This window comes from Convolutriloba macropyga, chromosome 6, assembly GCF_964194025.1.
Source record: "Convolutriloba macropyga chromosome 6, txConMacr16.3, whole genome shotgun sequence".
NCBI classification, from domain to species: domain Eukaryota; kingdom Metazoa; phylum Xenacoelomorpha; order Acoela; family Convolutidae; genus Convolutriloba; species Convolutriloba macropyga.
The window spans coordinates 8622345-8642628 of NC_134473.1; the positions used below are offsets into that span (position 1 = coordinate 8622345).

The following is a 20284-nucleotide window of genomic DNA, read 5'->3' on the forward strand; positions in this document are numbered from 1 at the left end:
TCAAGTTTATGGCGTTTTTATTGCGACCCACTGGTGGAGAGAGGAACTATATACTCAGCTAGGTTTTTCGTCAGTCAAATTTTGGCCGATCGGTAAACTTATCGTAGAGAATTGTGTCATTAGAAAACCCGTCCAGCGTAGAATATGGAAATTGAATTATTTTTTGATTTTCGGTTTTTACAGGAAGTTATCCTGGTTTAAATTTCAGTGAATAGAAGACAAAATATTGTTGTTTTTTTCAACGTTTTCCGTATTTCTTGACCAATTTTTTTTTCAATTTTGCTTAAATTTGTTTAAACTGTTAACAACAGTTTTTTATTGCACTGTTAGGGTTGAAAGAAGATTGCCGATTGGTTTAATCTTGCTCTTCTGTTAAAACCTTGCAACATTTTTCAAATTTCAGTATTTTAAAATAAAAAACGGCTCCAAATACGATCTCTTATCCAAATTTGTTTAAATATGCCGGATGACCCAAATACCTATTGAGACCAAATACCTGTTGCCACTACTCCTCAAAAACAGCTATTTCTACCTTCAAGTCCTATAGCAGTCTTCTGGAATTAAAATTTTGCAGGATTTTCGGAAAAAAATATAAATTAAAAATTACACAAAGAACATCAATTTTTTTGCTTTAGTGCAATATTTCGCTTTCAAACTATCACATTAAGGACAATTGCAGGATGGAATTTTAAGACGGTGCGAAAGCACTTTTTATAAAAATTTCAGTGAATAGCTTATAGTTTTAACGGCTGCCAAACAGTTCTCTCTCAAAATCTCTAGTTCTTTTTAAATTTCAACTGCATTCTGTTTTCTTCACACGACTATAAAATTGCATTCATCAGGATGTCTCTAATAGTGAGGCACAAGCGGATTTCAATAATCTCAACGCCATGCTAATGGCTTGTTAAGGAATCGGAAACCGCGTTTTCACAACATTTAAATATCGAAAAAAAAATTTACAAACAAAAAATTGTGTAAAGCGCTGCCAATGCCTTCTTAATATCCATAGCATAAACATGCACTAATTTGCGCGCAAAACATCCAAGTCAATATTTTCACAACAGGTTGTGGGACGGCCTGTTAAGAAATTCAAAAATTCCTCACTTTGACAAAAAATTTTTCCTTCACAAGAAAAAAATTTTTGCATACAATAAGATTTCTGAATTGCTGATAAATGCTATCTTAATTTCACTAGCAATAACGTGCACTAATTTTAGTAGTGAATCTGCAATGCACAAATTAATTTAAAAAATCCATCGCTACTGAAACTATTCGTGATAACATTGGCAATTTCTGGGTTTTTAACGAACTTTTTATTTAAAATTGAACAATAATAATTTTTGTCATGTTCTTTTCGATACCTTTCTGCTTTCTTATGGAAATTGGGCTTATTTTCGGAAATTGAATTAGTTAACAATTTTTCTCCGCATGAGCGAAATATAAAGAGTTGAATAGATAAATAACTTCCTGTCAACTGACGTCGCTTCAAAATATACACTTCAACGCTGATTTGAACCCTTTCATCGTTTTTGTCAGGACGAAAGAAAGCCCAGCTCTTTCTCTTTGTTTGGCAATGTGTGATCTGAGTAGGTTCTCACAATTCCATCCGAAATGTCTTGAAGCGCCATTTCAGTCACATAAACCAAATAAGATCCCATTTTCTGAAAGGAATTGTGTTTAAACAATTCAATATCCAAATCCTGAAAAATAAAATCCTTGAAATATGTTCTCACAGCCTTAATTTGAGCATGGTCTTGGGGTAGGTCAGTCATTAGATAAACAATGCTGTTGTTATTGAGCACCCCGTATGACTCTATCTTGTTTACTAGTTGATTACCTCTATATTTAGATAAAGCCTGTGGTCTATCGCGTCCTCGCAGATGAATAACAATGAATTTTCTATTTCCAATACTGCCATTGATTTTCAACTGTTTTTTCTTCGCTGTCTTCATTATGATGTATTTAATTTTAAGAGCCGCATATTTGATAAATGGAGAAAATGTCTTCCTTTTGAAAACTGATACTTTACTCAAGCTGTTGTCATAACTTTGCACGGAATTAGTTAAATTAACTTGATTAATTCTGAAGTGACACGTTAAGCACCAGATGTTTATCTGCAAATATTCGAGAGTTAAAACGCTCGTTGCTGCCTGGGTTAGATTTTTGGGAGAATCCAACGAAGCTTCCAGTCGACATTTCTTTGTAGTTCCCTGAAAAAATCGAAATAAAACTTTAGCAGTTCAACTAACATCAGCTTTTTACCCTCTGAAACGGTAGTTTTCAGAAACAAAGAAGGTGCCATAGCATCCCAAAGACAAAAACAAAAGCCACAGCGCCCAAAAACTAAGTTCCAAAAGTAAAGACAGAGGGAGCAACCCGGAAGTATTAGTTTTGAAGCAAAATAGAATCGGCACCAAATTAACCCCCAACCACCCATACCCGCATCAAGTCGACCCGGGTTGAAGATTTGTAAAAAAAATAATGTAAGAATTGCGTTGAATATTGTTGAAAAAAAATTTTTTTCACCGCAAATCGCTCCCATCTTTTAGCGATTAATTCGGCGAAAGCAAAGAAATTTTGTAAGATTAGCGGTTTTAAGCGGTGAATTATTGTAAGATCTGCGATTTTTAGCAGTGAGTTTTTGCAAGATTTGCGGATTTTGGTTTGTTATACTGATTGCTTTACGATTAATCCGAGTGCACTGCGAATGACGTCTATTGCCTTAGAGATTTGAGTTTGAACCGCGTTTGCTTTTTACGTTTAAGTGATTATTAGATTTATCTACTACTATTGAGAGATTGCGTCGCGATTGACAACTTAATTCTCTTATCTCGAGTTGAAGAGCGAATGGCAAAGTTTAAATTGCAACTGAACTTTAGCAGTAGAATTATGAGAATGGCAATGATATGTATGAATTACTGCTCAAGAAGAAATTGAGATTATCATGAGTTGACCATTCACAACGACAGGAATTTCAGTTTATTTAAAGTTTGAAAAGACAGTTTCTTGTCAATGAAAATGAACAAATTAAGATAAGGTCAAGTTTTTGAACTAAACTAAATCAAGAAAAAGATGAAAAAATACGGCAATGAATTGATGAAGATGATCAAAATAGGGCAATGAATATTGATCCCAATATTCAGGCCCTATGATATTTCCCCCTTTGCGAGGAAATAATAATGTTTACAATGAATAGAATTAAATCGTAAATTTAGTACTTATTCACCAGTTGAATAAAATTATACTAACATTTATTAAATAAACATATAAAGCTGTTTGTTTTTTCAATGATGGAGTTTTAATCATATGCATCATCTTCGCAACGTTCTGCTTCATAAAAAATCTTTTTGCGTTCCGCTGTTATATTTGGATGGGGATCACACGTCCATCTTTCATTTGGATTACGAGGTGAATATGTGCCTATAAATGTAGTGTTAGTTTTTCGGACATCTGTGGAAAATCCGTGTGTTGTTTGAATGTTCTCAACAATGGTTTGTGTCTGTTGACTTTGCGATTTTCGATTAGATTTCTTCTCTTCTTGTTTGCTCCACCTAATAGCGCAATATTCTGAAACGGAAGTGTCGCTGACCTCTGCTGCTCTCTTGTTTTTTGTAAGGTGTCAGTTGCGCTGCAGATGACGTTGAAGTGATAGGCCGGGCTGGTGGTGATGCAATTGTTTGTTCAATGCTAAAATGCAGAATTTCAGTCAAATCTGGTCTATCTTTAAAAGCTTCGTCGTGCTTATGGTAACCCCTAGGTTTTCCTAATTTTAAAGCTCGCACATTGTTGCTGGTGGTAGAAATACGAAATCGGGCAGAGAATGCAATGCTTATATCATCTGCTTGCACTTTGGATCTTTTGATCTTTTTGTTTCAGATGTTTTATCTCAACAGATCCTTTTTGTTGTTTTGAATCTTCTGCTGTAGAGTCTTTCGTCTTTACTTTTATTTTTGGTACTCGTCTGTCTGCATACTTGGCTAATTCAGTTGATCGTTTATGTTTGGTCCCAAATTTCCCTATATGTCCAATGTAAATCAACAAATATTCGTAACAACTCACCATTCAAATGGGTCTCAGAAAGAAGAAATGTTGTGTAGTGGGTCAATATGATGAACGAAACACAGACATCAGAAAGATCAGAAACCCGCTCTGACCTCAGCCCTGAATAGAATGAAGATAGGCTTCATCCACAATATCGCAAATCCAACTAGGAGCATTCTGCTAATTTTGAAGTCAAACAGCTTTGACAGAAAACTACTGGGGTGGTGTGGGTTATCTAGCTTGTTTATTGCAACAGATGAGCACATGATTCCCCAATCAAAGTATTTGAGCCAATTGTAGCGGTTACTACAGGCGAAACAAAAACCTCAATCTCGGGGAATGGATATTCTGGGCAGTTTAACAGTGCTACTTGGGGCATTCTAGAAAAGAAATTGGAAGACAGAATTTTTTATAGAGGCACAACTCGAGAGTATGAGGAAAACCAATCAAATGAGACCTCATGACATTGCAAATCTAGTTGAGCTTTCTGTTATCGTCTTGAAGATTGTGAACGTAGTCAAGGAATACAAACCAAAATCGGCGATGTGCGATAAATTTCAATATTGTGTAAATGCCGCAGATACTGAAAGAGAAACGGTGATTATATATTGGTAACCAGAATGCGCAATGGCCTGGTCTAACCGTGTTTGAAAACCAGAGAGGCATTCGAGCATGAAAGGTTCTCAGCATTTAAATGTTAACGCAAAGTTGAATGCAGTCTTATTACAAAATGAGAAAAATCATTCTTGAAAACATGGAATGTCAGTGCAAGTTCAAATGAAAGAGAATCGAAGAAAACGCAAATCGATCAATGTCCGCGATTTGATGGTACCCGCCGTATTTGGAACTTCCCGTTTTCCAAGAAGAGGAATAATAAAAAACGGTATATAGCAGTGAAAAAACAGCGCTCCTGTTATGTATGTCTGGGAGAAAAACTTGAAATCAGAGACTGAAAAATCAACAAGTGCGCTAAAAGTTCATGTTCTAAAAACTACTGGCGCTTGCAATGCTCATAATACCAATTAGACAAGGTGCGTCATGCTGTAAGCGTAAACGCAGTAACAATCAAGAAGAGTACCGACGTTCCAAGCTTTCGTCAGATATTTCCTGTCTCAACACAGATTGGTTGCAACAGACTGAACACATATGTTTTCCTCGATGGTTGGTCAACGGTTTCACTCATCGATAAAAGTGTGCAAAAGAAGTTACCAGTCCCGAGCTCAAGATACGCTCAGAGCTCAAGTTACCCTCAACATAGCTTGCATACGGGGAACAAAGGATCTGAAGACCGAAAAAGATGCTCCAGAATTAGGGGACTGTATCCAATGGTGAACTTGCTTGAACCGACTGTACTACCGTCAATATCTTTGGATAGTTGAAGCTATGACTACAAAAAATTGAAAACGGAAAATTCCAACCACTTCCGTTTACCTCTGAACAGAAGTTTTAACTTGATGGAAGTTGCCATCAAACTAAGTCAAAACGCCTATGGACTAAAATAAGCAAAGAACTACAAGATAGTAATACGAATCAAACCTGTGGTTGTCATTCGGACAACTTGACTGAATCAGTAGAAACACCGGAAGAAGATACCGACGTGTTCTATCAACTACAATCTCTTCTAACAAAACATGGGTTTGAGTTGGAGAAGTCATTCAGCAACAATAATGAAAAAACGGAACAATAATGGAAGACTTGAAATCAACCCGCAAATTCAGCAAATGGCTTCCAGCTAAATACAGAGGGAGTACTAGGAAGATATGGTCTCTGGTATTTTCAGTATCGGATTGTTTGCTCCATTTATTGATTACATGAGACAACTCCTGAATCCTGAATAACAACTCAATTAGAAATGGACAAAAAAATTGAGACAACGAAGTGGAAATCGGCAAAAAAGCAAGTTTCTTTACGTTAAAGGAGCAACTTCCTTTTGTAACTGAAAGCTGAATCTGCCGAAAACATTTCAACACAGCGAACAACAAAGTCAAGTTTAATTGTTTGATGACGCATCCGTTGTCAGGATGAGTGCAGTGGTCTATCTACGTTCTCACTCAAAAGAATACTCAACCGGCATATTAAGTATGGCACGGATGAAGTACCTTTCATTACCACGCTCGGAAAAGCAAGCAGTGATGATGGCAGAGAGCATGAAAGAGCATATTGTCAATATACACAATTATCGTTTTTGTTTGGACTCAACAACAGTACTGCAATGGACAAATAGTTCCCACCTTAATTAAAGTGTTTGAGGCCAATTGAGAGACTGAAACACTAGATACAAGTGGTGTCTCACATTAGGAACACGTGAGCGTATTCACAAAAGAGCGAATATTGTCACCTGAGAAGTAAGAAAAATCAGTGCCATTTTGAACGTAAAAGAAACAAAGACAACCCAAAGCGATCAATGTCCGCAAGCTGGTAATACTCTTCGTATCTGTAACTGCTCGTTTTCCATTAAAACGAATATTAACTATCGATATGGTTAACTGAAGAAACAACGTTCATGTAATGAATGTCTTGTAAAAAGACTTGCAAGCAAGGAGTCCAGAATGATCTGATGTTCCAATCATAAAACCAAATGGGTGACGGCAATCACATAGTTAAGGTGTACGCAGCAAAAATCAACCAGATTAAAGAATTTACAGGCATTTGTTAGATAATTCCTGCCTCAACACAGATTGATTGTAACAGGCTGAAGACATATGTTTTCCTCGATGGTTGGTCAACGGTTTCACTCATCGATAAAAGTGTGCAAAAGAAGTTACCAGTCCCGAGCTCAACATACCCTCAGAGCTCAAGTTGCCCTCAACATAGCTGGCAAGCACGGAACAAAGGATCTGAAGTACGAATGGTTGTTTTAAAAACAAAGACTACTAAAGAAACTGAAACATAGTTTCAACCACTTTGTGTACCTCCAAACCGAATTTTTAACATGAGGGAAGTTGGCATCATTTTAGGTCAAAACACCTACTAACTGACTTAAGCAATAGAAACACAAAGTACAATGGTTGCTCTCCTGACCGAATTAGGATTAATTAAAGGCAAGAAATGACAATATGTTTATCGTTTTGCCCACACAGTTGAAGTGAACATGACGCAAACGTTTCAATTCTGAGAAGAAAAGGAAACGTACGTTTCCAAAATCAACTCTGTTGGTTTTTCAAAAAAAGAACTGAAAAGCAAAGATACTAGAAAGTTCGACGAAGATTACAGCCGAGCGTTTGTTATTTGGAAGGCTGTCAAAAGAACAGGAGCCGAACCAAACCCACAACTTTTTTCGGCATTGGGTCAGATTTACTCATGGGACCAAAGACCCTAACCAGATCTTATAATATTGCATGAGCAGTCTAAAGATACAGAATTTTTTAACGAATCACAATTCAAAGGCTTTTTTGGGAATGAATTGTATTTGCCACATCATGCAGTGCAAAGGTCATACAAATTCGCCGTGACCAAGATTGGAACGCTGAATCAAAACACAAAAAGTGCTTAAAGGACAAAATACTAGCGAGAACTAATTTACCGCAAGGGCTGTTCGGCCGAAAATTTTTTAAGATTTTTTGGAGGACCAAAAGCTATGACAGTTGATATAGAATCAAGGTTTCTGCAGTTCAAATTTAATGAACAAGACAAGAGCTGACGTTTCTCTTGATAAAAAATTTATTGTAAATGTGCAAATATATGAGTATATGCGCCAGTTTTTTGGCCGCGAAAATTTCACCAACATGCGCAAGTTACACGTTCAAACGAGTGGGCTTCGATAAAGAAGACGAGTTTCCCATAGCAGCAAAAGCAGTCCACAATAATTTCTGCTCGGACGATTTGTTTAAATCAATAGACTGGAAGAAGCTATCGAATTGTTCTAACAACAGCAACCTCTTCTCTCAAAACATGAGTCTGAGTTGAAGAAATGGATCAGCAACAATGATGGAAAGAACGAAACGATACCGCAAGAATTGCAATCATCCCGTTAAAAAAATCAAATGCCGTTGAGCCAAATATAGAGGGAATAATATGAAGATTTTGTCTCTGATGTCTTCAGCGTTAAACGCAATTGGATTGTTTACTTCATTCATTGATCAGATGAGATGTCTCCTGAAAAACAACTGGACAAAATTGGACAAAATTTTTAGAACAATGAACAGAACCCTGTGAAATAGCCTATTTGTTTAAGTGATCGAAGGAACAAATTCCTATTGTAGTTAAAACCAGCATCGGTAGACGTTATTTCAACACAAAGAAATTCAAAGTTGAACCAAACTATGATTGCAGTGGCTTATCTACGTTCTCAGCCAAAGAAATATTCTGCCGACGTTATTTTTTTGAATGAATAAATTAGATTGGCACCAATGAGGCATCATTCAATACCAATTATGGTAGTGTAAGCAGCGGTAATGGTAGTGGGTATAAAGGAGCAGATTGTCAAACGAATTCTTTACGTTCAATCAGGAATAAATGTATCAGGAGTCGATAAAGCAGAGCACAAACATTGGCCAAAGTGAAGGCAGAGCTACCTAGTTCAACAAGGAATTAGATGGAAGCTCAATCATACTGAAACACCTGATTTAGAGGCGTGTGAATAGCGAACGGTCAGATTTTGCAGGAAACCGGTGCAAACAGTGATGCAGAGCCGACCAATTACAAAAGATTTTCTCTCAAACGCAATATGTCTTGTTGAGCAAACATTGAGTACAGTCAGTTCTGACTTAAACGATCTGGATATACTACCTCAAAGCATTTCCTGCTTTCTAACAGAAATATTTGTCTACCTTTTTTTACCATGTCCAGAAGAAATTGTTTATCGTGGAAAACTCTTTAGACAAACACAAGCTCACTCGGATCTCATCGGGGACTGACTCCGCAAAGAGTATCTACCAACTTTGAACAATAAAAAAACGAAAATGCGAATCAAACAGGTATCTGCACCAAGAAGATTTTGTTTTATTGTTGGAAGATAGTGACACACGAAGGTATTTCAAAGTTCACCGAGTTAAAGAAACAATCGAAGGATCTGACGGAGCAATTCGATCAGCGACGAATCTAACCAAAGACGGAGTCTACAGGACGCCTGTTGTGAATATCGCCCCAGTGCTGCCAATTGACGTAGAATTTCTCACTGAGGAAAAAGGGCCAACGATGTTGAAGCTGACCTTTCACTGCTAAAATGTTTGAGTAATTGAGAAACCTTGTGATTAAATGAGAAGCGTAATTTGAAAGAGTTGGCAGTGGATGGAAAAGATTTGAATAATATTGGTTAATTTGTTAACCTAAGCCGGGTTGTGATCCCTCAAGGTATGTCCAGATAGAGATGAACTCACCAGGGGACTTCGTGCGTTTAAAGTCATTGTTTCTGGAAATGTGGACGAATTTAACAAAAGTCGATGAACGCATGACGTCTGGACAATGGTAGTGTCCGCTTGGGGCAACCTGGAACAACCAGGATTTGGCCCGCGGAGTTTGCCCGAGAGCACCATAAATGAAAAAGCAAATTATCATTATTAACTTGGTAACACTTGCATTTGCATATTGGAGGTTGTACGTCAAGTTGGAGAAATCAAAATAGTCGCCAAAAGTCCATCCAGGCATGAATCTCTTCAAAACGAGGAATTGATCACTGCCCTGGAACCACTCGGTTTTATACCCTGGCCCGGGTTGAGGTAGAAACATCTTTCGCATTTCAGGATAAGATTGACGGTTTCTGAGTAGGTGTGCGCCCTCGAGCCTCGGGGAGTAGTCAACTAAAGTTCTGCCTGTCCTTATAGCCAATTCACAAGCGGCCTGGAAGTCTTCAAACTTGTGAAGAAATCCAGCTCCCACCTGATCAACATCTTGGAAAATAATGAACCGATCTCTAGGTTGACATAATTCCAACTGAGAACTGAAAATCCTGAACTGTTTGTTAGTTCTAGTTTTAATTCGTAATGGTTCATAACTTTTAACTGTCAATATTTGAGCTATGGTTGCAAAGTTTCCAAAAAAGTGATAATATATAATTAAGAGCGAAGTGGTAGCAAATGCAAAAGTAATTAATTGAGGAACAGATATCATTTCTTAACCAGCTAATGAACTCGATTTTTGTGTATCTATGAAAACTATAAAAAAAACAAATGCTTATCTTCATTCACTTCACCAAAGATATACAACCTGTTGATTTTATTCTTTTTCGGTTATTGGCCGCAGATTGAATGAATGTATTGACGCCGAGAGTAACAAATAGAGCATTAAAACATACAATTGAAAACCATTACTTTACAAAATAATAATATACGTCAAAGAATACATACTCTAACAAGTTTTTAAAGTTTAATTAACAAAAATCATAATCAAATTTTAAAAAATCTCTTGAAGTACTCAGAAAACTCTAAACATGTACACAGATAAAAAGTAGCTTCGAGAACCACATCAAAATTTGAGAACTTTTGAAAATCTGCTCCGTAGAAAATACTACATTTTGCTGCTGGTCAAATATTTACCGAAACTTTATGTATGATAAAAAAAATTAAAGTAAATCAAAAAATCGAAACTACATTGCAAAAGCGTTTTAAATTTGGGAAACATGTTTTGTTTGTTTGTTTGATAACAAAATTTTTTCGGCCATTTTTTGGACTTAAAAACAAGCAACGTACGAAGCTTCTCATGATGGAAGGTATATCGAGAACAGCTAGGAAAAGGCAAACAGTTATTCTTCGGAAATATTCCCTTTTATGTTCAAAAACTACAAAACCCTCACGTGCACATTTTAAAATACCAAATTTCTATTGTGCCAGAATTTAAAATACCAGATGTTCCTATGTACCTACCCAGAAACTTGCCTTTTATGAACATTGGTCATTTTAAAGTGTATAGGTTTCGTGTTTTGAGCAAGATAATGAGAATCTGCAGAAGTCAGTTCAAAATTTTGACCTAAAATCTCAAACAACTGCGTGATTTTTTGTTAAGAACGACGGAAGTTCAAGCTGAGTTCCCTTTTTGCCGCTTCTAAGCAAAAAAATGCTATCAGTCGATCCATGCCGCTATCTATTTAACAAGGAGATCGATCCGAACAAGAATTGGACTTATTTTCCATTGATACGTCATTAATTATTCACTGTCTAAAATGAAAAATAAGTACAATGATGGCGGTCAAGCAAGGCGATTGGCAAGCAAGTCGACTTTTGAAAATCAGGTCACATAAGCCGACAAATTTTGGGAAACCCGTATTTTAAATTGCCCCTGGCGGGCCGGTGGGGCTTCTTCCGCACTTCTTTACCAAATTTTTGTCAATTTTGCCGAAGTTGTTTAGAATTGTTAACAACAAGGTTTTTGGTTTCACTTAAGGATGCAGCATGCTCGTCGGTCGGTTTTATCCCAGTCTTTTAGTTAGAAAATTTTTGGCAATTGTTCGAAGTTCAGACTTTTTAAATCAAATATGGCTCCAATTACGCTATTTTTTGCGCTTTTGTACAAATATACCGTAAGTAGGGGCCTAGCATCCGCTCTCACATTCTTTGCAACCGCCCAAAAAGGGTTATTTGTACTTTTTATTCCTACTGGAGTTTTCTAGAATCAGAAACTTGCCTGGTTTTTGATAATAAATCTCAATATTTATACAAAATGCATCATTTGTTTTTGATTTATTGAAATATTTCAATTGTTAATTGATCGTTATTGCAAACGTATGGAATAATTAAAATTTTTTGTTGTACTCACAGCAAAATTGGGGCTATGGTTGGACGCATCATGGTTTCATACAATCAATAGCCCAAATAACAGATGCTGTTTACAATCACTTGAGGCCAAACAAATATATATTATGTCTTCAGAGCAGCGCCCAAAATTTTTGTGTTTTTGACAATGTATTTTATTTTTTAAACTTTAATTTCTCTTGTTCCGCCTTCTTTTGTCATACTTGCAGCCCCCGTGACTTTGTCTCATTTATCAAAGATTCAATTGCGTAATCAAAGAGCTATGGGTAGTTCAAAGCAACGCTTTCAGTTCTTCTCTAAAGCCTCTAGGACTTTGATTATATTTGTTGTAAGGACCTTTCAGTAAGGTTTTGAGTTTTGCAGATGTCTACCTTGTATCTGTCCACATGAAGCTTGGCCTCAATATATACAGAGAAAGATTTATGCCAAGTATTGTAAAAAATACTCTCAAGATTGATTTTATTTTTAATCAAAGGTTTCCTGGCTTTGCTAATACATTTCATTAAAATTTGTGATTTTTGCAGGTTAGCGTATATTTGAGGTTGCAATTTGTTCTATTTTCAGATTATCACTTCAAGGAGTTATCTCAATAAATTGGCATTGAACAAATCCGCAAAACACGGTTTCTGAAGATTTCATTGAATAGCTTAAAGTTTTAACGGCTGCAAAATCATTCTTTTGCAATATTCATATGAACTTCTGTTTTTTTCTTTGAATGTTTTTCTGCTGTAGCCTCAGGGTATATTTTTGACAAATGTAGACCTTTAATCATTCTTTGGATGTTTAAATGAGTCCGCTCACTGATTTCAGATTACAAGTATTGGTTTTGGTGACATTCAATTAACTTTCTTCTTGAGAGAAAATGTTTCTGTACTACCGAATTTTAGCTCCAATTGTCGTCAACAACAAATTTAGACTGTTTACTGACATAACTATCAATTTGCTGTTCAAGCAATAGCTATTGCTGATCAATCTATCAATTTGCTGTTCAAGCCGATAGTTCAAGCAGTATTCGGGCTGCTATTTACGTTTTGACTGACGTCGTTGAGCTTAGAAATGTAATTTCATCAAAATTTCTTGAGTTTTTGACAAAAACAATTTTCAGAGGCATACTTTATTTGTTCTGTCAATCTGAAGTTTTAATGGTTTTCAATGTCTGATAGTTTAGATGAATTAACACTGTCCTTCCGATAAATTGTTTGTAAAATTTTGAGTTCTGTTTTGAAATTTTTTGACGTCTTATGATTTGGCTTCCCCATTAATAGGCACAATAACTAGCTTTCTCGGCATTTGCAAGTTAGTCTGATTTTGTTCTAATTTAAAAGTTTATGCTTTTTTGATTTTTTTTAAAAAAATGTCTGTTTTTACAAAAAAAACCAATTTTGGAACGGAACTTTGCATGCACTTTCTAGTGAACCAAGATTTTATCTTCATAATGGTCTTGCTTCCAATTTATGATCAAGTTTTTCTTGTGAGACTCAAACGTTAAAAACTAGAACTATCTTGAAGTTCTGCTGCGAGGGCGTTCAAAGAAAATTACTAATGCTTTCTTAAATTTGAACAAGTACACAAAATAAAAATTTGAAAACAGAAAAGACGGCCTTACTAGCTGAGAAAATAGGAAACATGGAATTTTTTTCTAGCTGAAAAAGTCGGAGAAAATATGAATCCATCACAAGCAAACCTATTGTCACAAACTAAATATGTCACTCGGGCTTGTGTTTTGTAAACCTGATTGACCAGTTCAACTTCAACAAGTTTCATTTTTGATCTATTGCGTAAATTTGTGCTTTCCGATCTCTTGCTTTTTTCTGATTGTCTGTCCATTTTTTGTCTTAACATTGCCTAGGTTGTGCCAATAATCATCAAGTTTTGTCTCAAGCCTAAGGTGCCATAACATTACAATAGATCGGATATAAATGAATGTTGAAGAACACCTCCTTTGAATGTAAGTCCAATTGTTTGCTAGAAGAGTAATTGCTACCTTCATTGTATTTTTGTCCAGAGTGGAAAGAGTCCATTGATATGATCAATGGGTTAGAGATATGATAAAAAAAATTAAAGTAAATCAAAAAATCGAAACTACATTGCAAAAGCGTTTTAAATTTGGGAAACATGTATTGTTTGTTTGTTTGATAACAAAAATTTTTTCGGCCATTTTTTGGACTTAAAAACAAGCAACGTACGAAGCTTCTCATGATGGAAGGTATATCGGGAACAGCTAGGAAAAGGCAAACAGTTATTCTTCGGAAATATTCTCTTTTATGTTCAAAAACTACAAAACCCTCACGTGCACATTTTAAAATACCAAATTTCTATTGTGCCAGAATTTAAAATACCAGATGTTCCTATGTACCTACCCAGAAACTTGCCTTTTATGAACATTGGTCATTTTAAAGTGTATAGGTTTCGTGTGAGCAAGATAATGAGAATCTGCAGAAGTCAGTTCAAAATTTTGACCTAAAATCTCAAACAACTGCGTGATTTTTTGTTAAGAACGACGGAAGTTCAAGCTGAGTTCCCTTTTTGCCGCTTCTAAGCAAAAAAATGCTATCAGTCGATCCATGCTGCTATCTATTTAACAAGGAGATCGATCCGAACAAGAATTGGACTTATTTTCCATTGATACGTCATTAATTATTCACTGTCTAAAATGAAAAATAAGTACAATGATGGCGGTCAAGCAAGGCGATTGGCAAGCAAGTCGACTTTTGAAAATCAGGTCACATAAGCCGACAAATTTTGGGAAACCCGTATTTTAAATTGCCCCTGGCGGGCCGGTGGGGCTTCTTCCGCACTTCTTTACCAAATTTTTGTCAATTTTGCCGAAGTTGTTTAGAATTGTTAACAACAAGGTTTTTGGTTTCACTTAAGGATGCAGCATGCTCGTCGGTCGGTTTTATCCCAGTCTTTTAGTTAGAAAATTTTTGGCAATTGTTCGAAGTTCAGACTTTTTAAATCAAATATGGCTCCAATTACGCTATTTTTTGCGCTTTTGTACAAATATACCGTAAGTAGGGGCCTAGCATCCGCTCTCACATTCTTTGAAACCGCCCAAAAAGGGTTTTTTGTACTTTTTATTCCTACTGGAGTTTTCTAGAATCAGAAACTTGCCTGGTTTTTGATAATAAATCTCAATATTTATACAAAATGCATCATTTGTTTTTGATTTATTGAAATATTTCAATTGTTAATTGATCATTATTGCAAACGTATGGAATAATTAAAATTTTTTGTTGTACTCACAGCAAAATTGGGGCTATGGTTGGACGCATCATGGTTTCATACAATCAATAGCCCAAATAACAGATGCTGTTTACAATCACTTGAGGCCAAACAAATATATATTATGTCTTCAGAGCAGCGCCCAAAATTTTTGTGTTTTTGACAATGTATTTTATTTTTTAAACTTTAATTTCTCTTGTTCCGCCTTCTTTTGTCATACTTGCAGCCCCCGTGACTTTGTCTCATTTATCAAAGATTCAATTGCGTAATCAAAGAGCTATGGGTAGTTCAAAGCAACGCTTTCAGTTCTTCTCTAAAGCCTCTAGGACTTTGATTATATTTGTTGTGAGGACCTTTCAGTAAGGTTTTGAGTTTTGCAGATGTCTACCTTGTATCTGTCCACATGAAGCTTGGCCTCAATATATACAGAGAAAGATTTATGCCAAGTATTGTAAAAAATACTCTCAAGATTGATTTTATTTTTAATCAAAGGTTTCCTGGCTTTGCTAATACATTTCATTAAAATTTGTGATTTTTGCAGGTTAGCGTATATTTGAGGTTGCAATTTGTTCTATTTTCAGATTATCACTTCAAGGAGTTATCTCAATAAATTGGCATTGAACAAATCCGCAAAACACGGTTTCTGAAGATTTCATTGAATAGCTTAAAGTTTTAACGGCTGCAAAATCATTCTTTTGCAATATTCATATGAACTTCTGTTTTTTTCTCTGAATGTTTTTCTGCTGTAGCCTCAGGGTATATTTTTGACAAATGTAGACCTTAAATCATTCTTTGGATGTTTAAATGAGTCCGCTCACTGATTTCAGATTACAAGTATTGGTTTTGGTGACATTCAATTAACTTTCTTCTTGAGAGAAAATGTTTCTGTACTACCGAATTTTAGCTCCAATTGTCGTCAACAACAAATTTAGACTGTTTACTGACATAACTATCAATTTGCTGTTCAAGCAATAGCTATTGCTGATCAATCTATCAATTTGCTGTTCAAGCCGATAGTTCAAGCAGTATTCGGGCTGCTATTTACGTTTTGACTGACGTCGTTGAGCTTAGAAATGTAATTTCATCAAAATTTCTTGAGTTTTTGACAAAAACAATTTTCAGAGGCATACTTTATTTGTTCTGTCAATCTGAAGTTTTAATGGTTTTCAATGTCTGATAGTTTAGATGAATTAACACTGTCCTTCCGATAAATTGTTTGTAAAATTTTGAGTTCTGTTTTGAAATTTTTTGACGTCTTATGATTTGGCTTCCCCATTAATAGGCACAATAACTAGCTTTCTCGGCATTTGCAAGTTAGTCTGATTTTGTTCTAATTTAAAAGTTTATGCTTTTTTGATTTTTTTAAAAAAATGTCTGTTTTTACAAAAAAAACCAATTTTGGAACGGAACTTTGCATGCACTTTCTAGTGAACCAAGATTTTATCTTCATAATGGTCTTGCTTCCAATCAAAGAATTCTTGGCTCTGATGCTACGTATTTTTGTAAAAGTGACAATTTTTCGATATTTTTCAATTTCTGAGTTTTTGTCTTCTTTCCACAAAGTCACGCTAATGAGGTTGCCCAATTGTCGCTCACAAAACTTGTTAAGGTAGATTTTGAACGTTTTCCATGATTAGCTTATGTTTAAACGGTTGTGAAACCACTTATTCGTTTATTGAACAACTATGCAAAGCTTTCAGTTGTCATCTAATGCCTCTGTTATCTAATGGACTTTGAGTTTTTTGTTCTAAGATTATGCCAGTGACCTTTTGAACCAGTTTTTAATCTAAGTCTTTCCATTTATAGCCTGGTCATAATATACACAGGGAAAAACTTATTCCTAGTGATGTGAAAATGCTCTTTATAATGGTGTTAATTATAAATTGTGGTTTCTTCGCTTTTCTAATACGAAATTTCAAAAAAAATTTTGCAGATTTGCCCAAAATAAGGAATTATCTTATTAAATTGGCATTGAAAAAAATCGCAAAATATTAAAGATTTAATTGAAAACAATTTTCTCGCAATAATTATTTGGATTTTTTGTTTTTTCCTTTAATTTTCATACTGTTGTTGTCGTACGTTTATTCCTGACAGCCTTGAACCGTAATTCTTTCTATGGATGTTTAAGTGAATCTATTAACTGATTTCAGATTATAGCTAATGGTTTTAGTGAGTTTCAAATATTTTTGTTTTTTAGAGAAAATGTTTTTGATCTACAAAACTTTTCTTCTAATTGTCGTTAATAAAAAAATGTTCGCTTTACTGACAGAGTTCATAAACTTTCTGTTGGCGCAAACAATTTTTGATCTGTTGACTATGTTTCGAATGAAGTCTTTTGAGGTTAGAAAAGTTTTTTCCTATAAGTTTCTTGAGTTTTCGACACTAATCAATTTTTGAGGTTCTTTTTCGTGTCTTCTTTTAAAAGCCACATTTTAAGGAAGCAATTTGAAATTAAAAGAACCTCAGACAGAAAATTTTTTTTCTGTCATTTTAGTGTTTTTAATACTCTTTAAATACTCTAGTGTTTAATACTCTTATATCTTTATTGATTCAACAATTTGTCTTGGACAAATTGTTAGACGTTTTGACGTATTTTGTATTTGAAGAGTTTTTCTGAAGTGGCACTAGGAATTTTCATAAGAAATGTGTGCTTAACGGATGTTTACCTTTTGCTGAGTTTTTGTTTGCTCGCCACAATACCACACTAAGGACGTCGCCCAATTGGTGCTGAAGAATCGTGGAATTGAAGAAATTCAAAGTTTTCCATGAATAGCTAATGCTTTTTATGTTGGCAACATCGGTTTCTCGTTAAATTTTACGGATTTTTGTTTCCTTTTTTATTGTTTTCTTTGTTGAGGTCTCACATATTGCGGATAATGGCAGTTCTCATTTGCTTCCTACGAGATATAGACTAATCTTGTTAATGAGCCAAGTTAATAAGTGTTGGTTTTAGTCAATTTGAAATTGTTTTTTTTTTAAAAGAGAGACGGATTTTTGAAGTTTGCACTTTTTGCTCTTCTTGGTTGATCTGTAACGGAGTCTCATTTATGACAGTTCTAATATCTTACCTAATGATGTACAAGTTAAGTTCTTTATTTCAACTTTCATCTTTTTTCATTTTTTATTGTTAAGTGTTTCTTTAATTAGAGACATCGAGTTTTGGTCTTAATTAAATTTTGCTTTTATTTGTTTCTATATCTGTCTCGTCCAGTACTCTCATAAATGCCAAGTCTCAATGGTTCTTTAATCCAGAGCTATTTTTTCACTTACATGTTGGTTCAACGATATGTGAATTTTCGGATAGTTTTTAACCCTTCCTCGTTTGGTAGACAATTAAATCAAAACATGGATGTGCGGGATTAGAACAGTATGTGCAAACGCTTATTAACGAGCCTCTTTGTTTCAAATTAATGCTCGAATAAAATGATTAGTTGCCATTTATGCTCAGAGACCGCGAAGCGAGATACCAACAATATAAATTAAAAAAAAACGTAATCAAAACTGAGAAATTGTTTTGTCTCACTTTTTATTTGATTTCATGTCAATTAATTACGATAGGAGACGGCTAAATTTATGATCAAGTTTTTCTTGTGAGACTCAAACGTTAAAAACTAGAACTATCTTGAAGTTCTGCTGCGAGGGCGTTCAAAGAAAATTACTAATGCTTTCTTAAATTTGAACAAGTACACAAAATAAAAATTTGAAAACAGAAAAGACGGCCTTACTAGCTGAGAAAATAGGAAACATGGAATTTTTTTTCTAGCTGAAAAAGTCGGAGAAAATATGAATCCATCACAAGCAAACCTATTGTCACAAACTAAATATGTCACTCGGGCTTGTGTTTTGTAAACCTGATTGACCAGTTCAACTTCAACAAGTTTCATTTTTGATCTATTGCGTAAATTTGTGCTTTCCGATCTCTTGCTTTTTTCTGATTGTCTGTCCATTTTTTGTCTTAACATTGCCTAGGTTGTGCCAATAATCATCAAGTTTTGTCTCAAGCCTAAGGTGCCATAACATTACAATAGATCGGATATAAATGAATGTTGAAGAACACCTCCTTTGAATGTAAGTCCAATTGTTTGCTAGAAGAGTAATTGCTACCTTCATTGTATTTTTGTCCAGAGTGGAAAGAGTCCATTGATATGATCAATGGGTTAGAGATATGAGATCAGACAGACCCGAACCACTCGTGCAAAACTTCCGAGCGAGAAGATCAAATGCAAATCATTTTTCATTTTTCAATGCTGACTAAGTGCTTGCTAGTCGAATTCTGCTAAGTCATGGCGAGGACTTCAAGAACACTTGTCGGTTAATCTCCTGGTCAAATAAATATAGTTTTTTTGAAAATTGCTGAACGCAACAAAGTGTCACCTATACTTCTATGCTTTTTCCCTGAGGGCTTTTGAAAGCTGATAAAAGAAAACCCTGAAATGGCAACGTGGCTATCAAGCAAAATATGTCAAAGTTGTATACAGAGTGTTTGATTTTCTAGCTAATTTTAAACGAATTTAGTTTTCAAAATACTAACTAGCAAAAGTTTGTTCTCAGATTGAGCAAATATGAAAATCACTAAGCGAGAAACTAGGTGTCAGGACAATTTACCCAATGCCATTATACCCAATGCCAAAATACCCAAAGCCATTATACCCAATGACAATATACCCAATGCTATTATAACCAATGTACTTTGATATTTTCGTTCAATAATCCGACAAAAAATTAGCAGTCGTTATTACCCGTATGTTTTAACATACTTAATGGGCATGGCCATGCCTCAGCGGCCCGTGAGATTTGATATAAAACTATCACAACCAAACATGGGATTAAATTATCCGCTTGTTAAATCATACGGTGAGTTATTTTCTGCTAATTAGTACTCGGATTATGGAACGAAGATATCAATGTGAATTGGGTATAACGGCATTGGGTATTTTGTTATTGGGTACAATGGCATCGGGTATTTTGGCATTGGGTATAATGGCATTGGGTATTTTGACATTGGGTATGATGGCATTGGGTAAATTGTCTTTTAACCGAGAAACTAATTTGAATAATTAATGATAATAATAATTTAGGTTCCTGCGTAATCGCAGCGGAACAGCCTTAGGCTAATGCGGTCTGTTCTCAGTTGCCCTTTTTCTTATCATTCCCCACATTTCAGACTGTTCTTTTTTATGAGCAGCATTGCTCACGTGGTACCATCATTGAAGCCAACATTGTTCAGTCTATGGTCAACCTGAAGCTATGATTAAGTAAGAGCTCATCTTTACACAGACAGCTTTCACGGAGGCAAGTGATCGAACTCTCAATCATTGGAGTGTGAATCACAC

General features: G+C 35.3%; 2 protein-coding genes across 2 annotated transcripts in view; both read right to left on the reverse strand.

The window, feature by feature from the left end:
- The window catches only part of LOC142341466 (bromodomain-containing protein 1-like), a 284999-nt gene that overhangs the window by 4519 nt on the left and 260196 nt on the right, over positions 1-20284 (reverse strand). The gene's annotated exons all lie outside the window — the stretch shown is intronic.
- On the reverse strand, positions 1533-10192 carry LOC142340671 (uncharacterized). The gene is made up of 3 exons (XM_075391361.1): positions 9545-10192; positions 9360-9468; positions 1533-2210 (listed from the first exon to the last, which is right to left on the reverse strand). Exons 1-3 carry the CDS (start codon positions 10087-10089, stop codon positions 1533-1535), a joined length of 1332 nt encoding a protein of 443 aa, XP_075247476.1. The 5' UTR covers positions 10090-10192.

Bases quoted from the DNA above. Each gene is read 5' to 3' on its own strand.
- LOC142340671 (XM_075391361.1), bottom strand. From the start codon at position 10,089: ATGATATCTGTTCCTCAATTAATTACTTTTGCATTTGCTACCACTTCG. The intron at 9,469-9,544 runs GTTAATAATGAT...TGGTTGTTCCAG, and splicing joins GCAAATGCAAGTGTTACCAA to GTTGCCCCAAGCGGACACTA. The intron at 2,211-9,359 runs GTGAGTTCATCT...CGATTTTTTCAG, and splicing joins TAAACGCACGAAGTCCCCTG to GGAACTACAAAGAAATGTCG.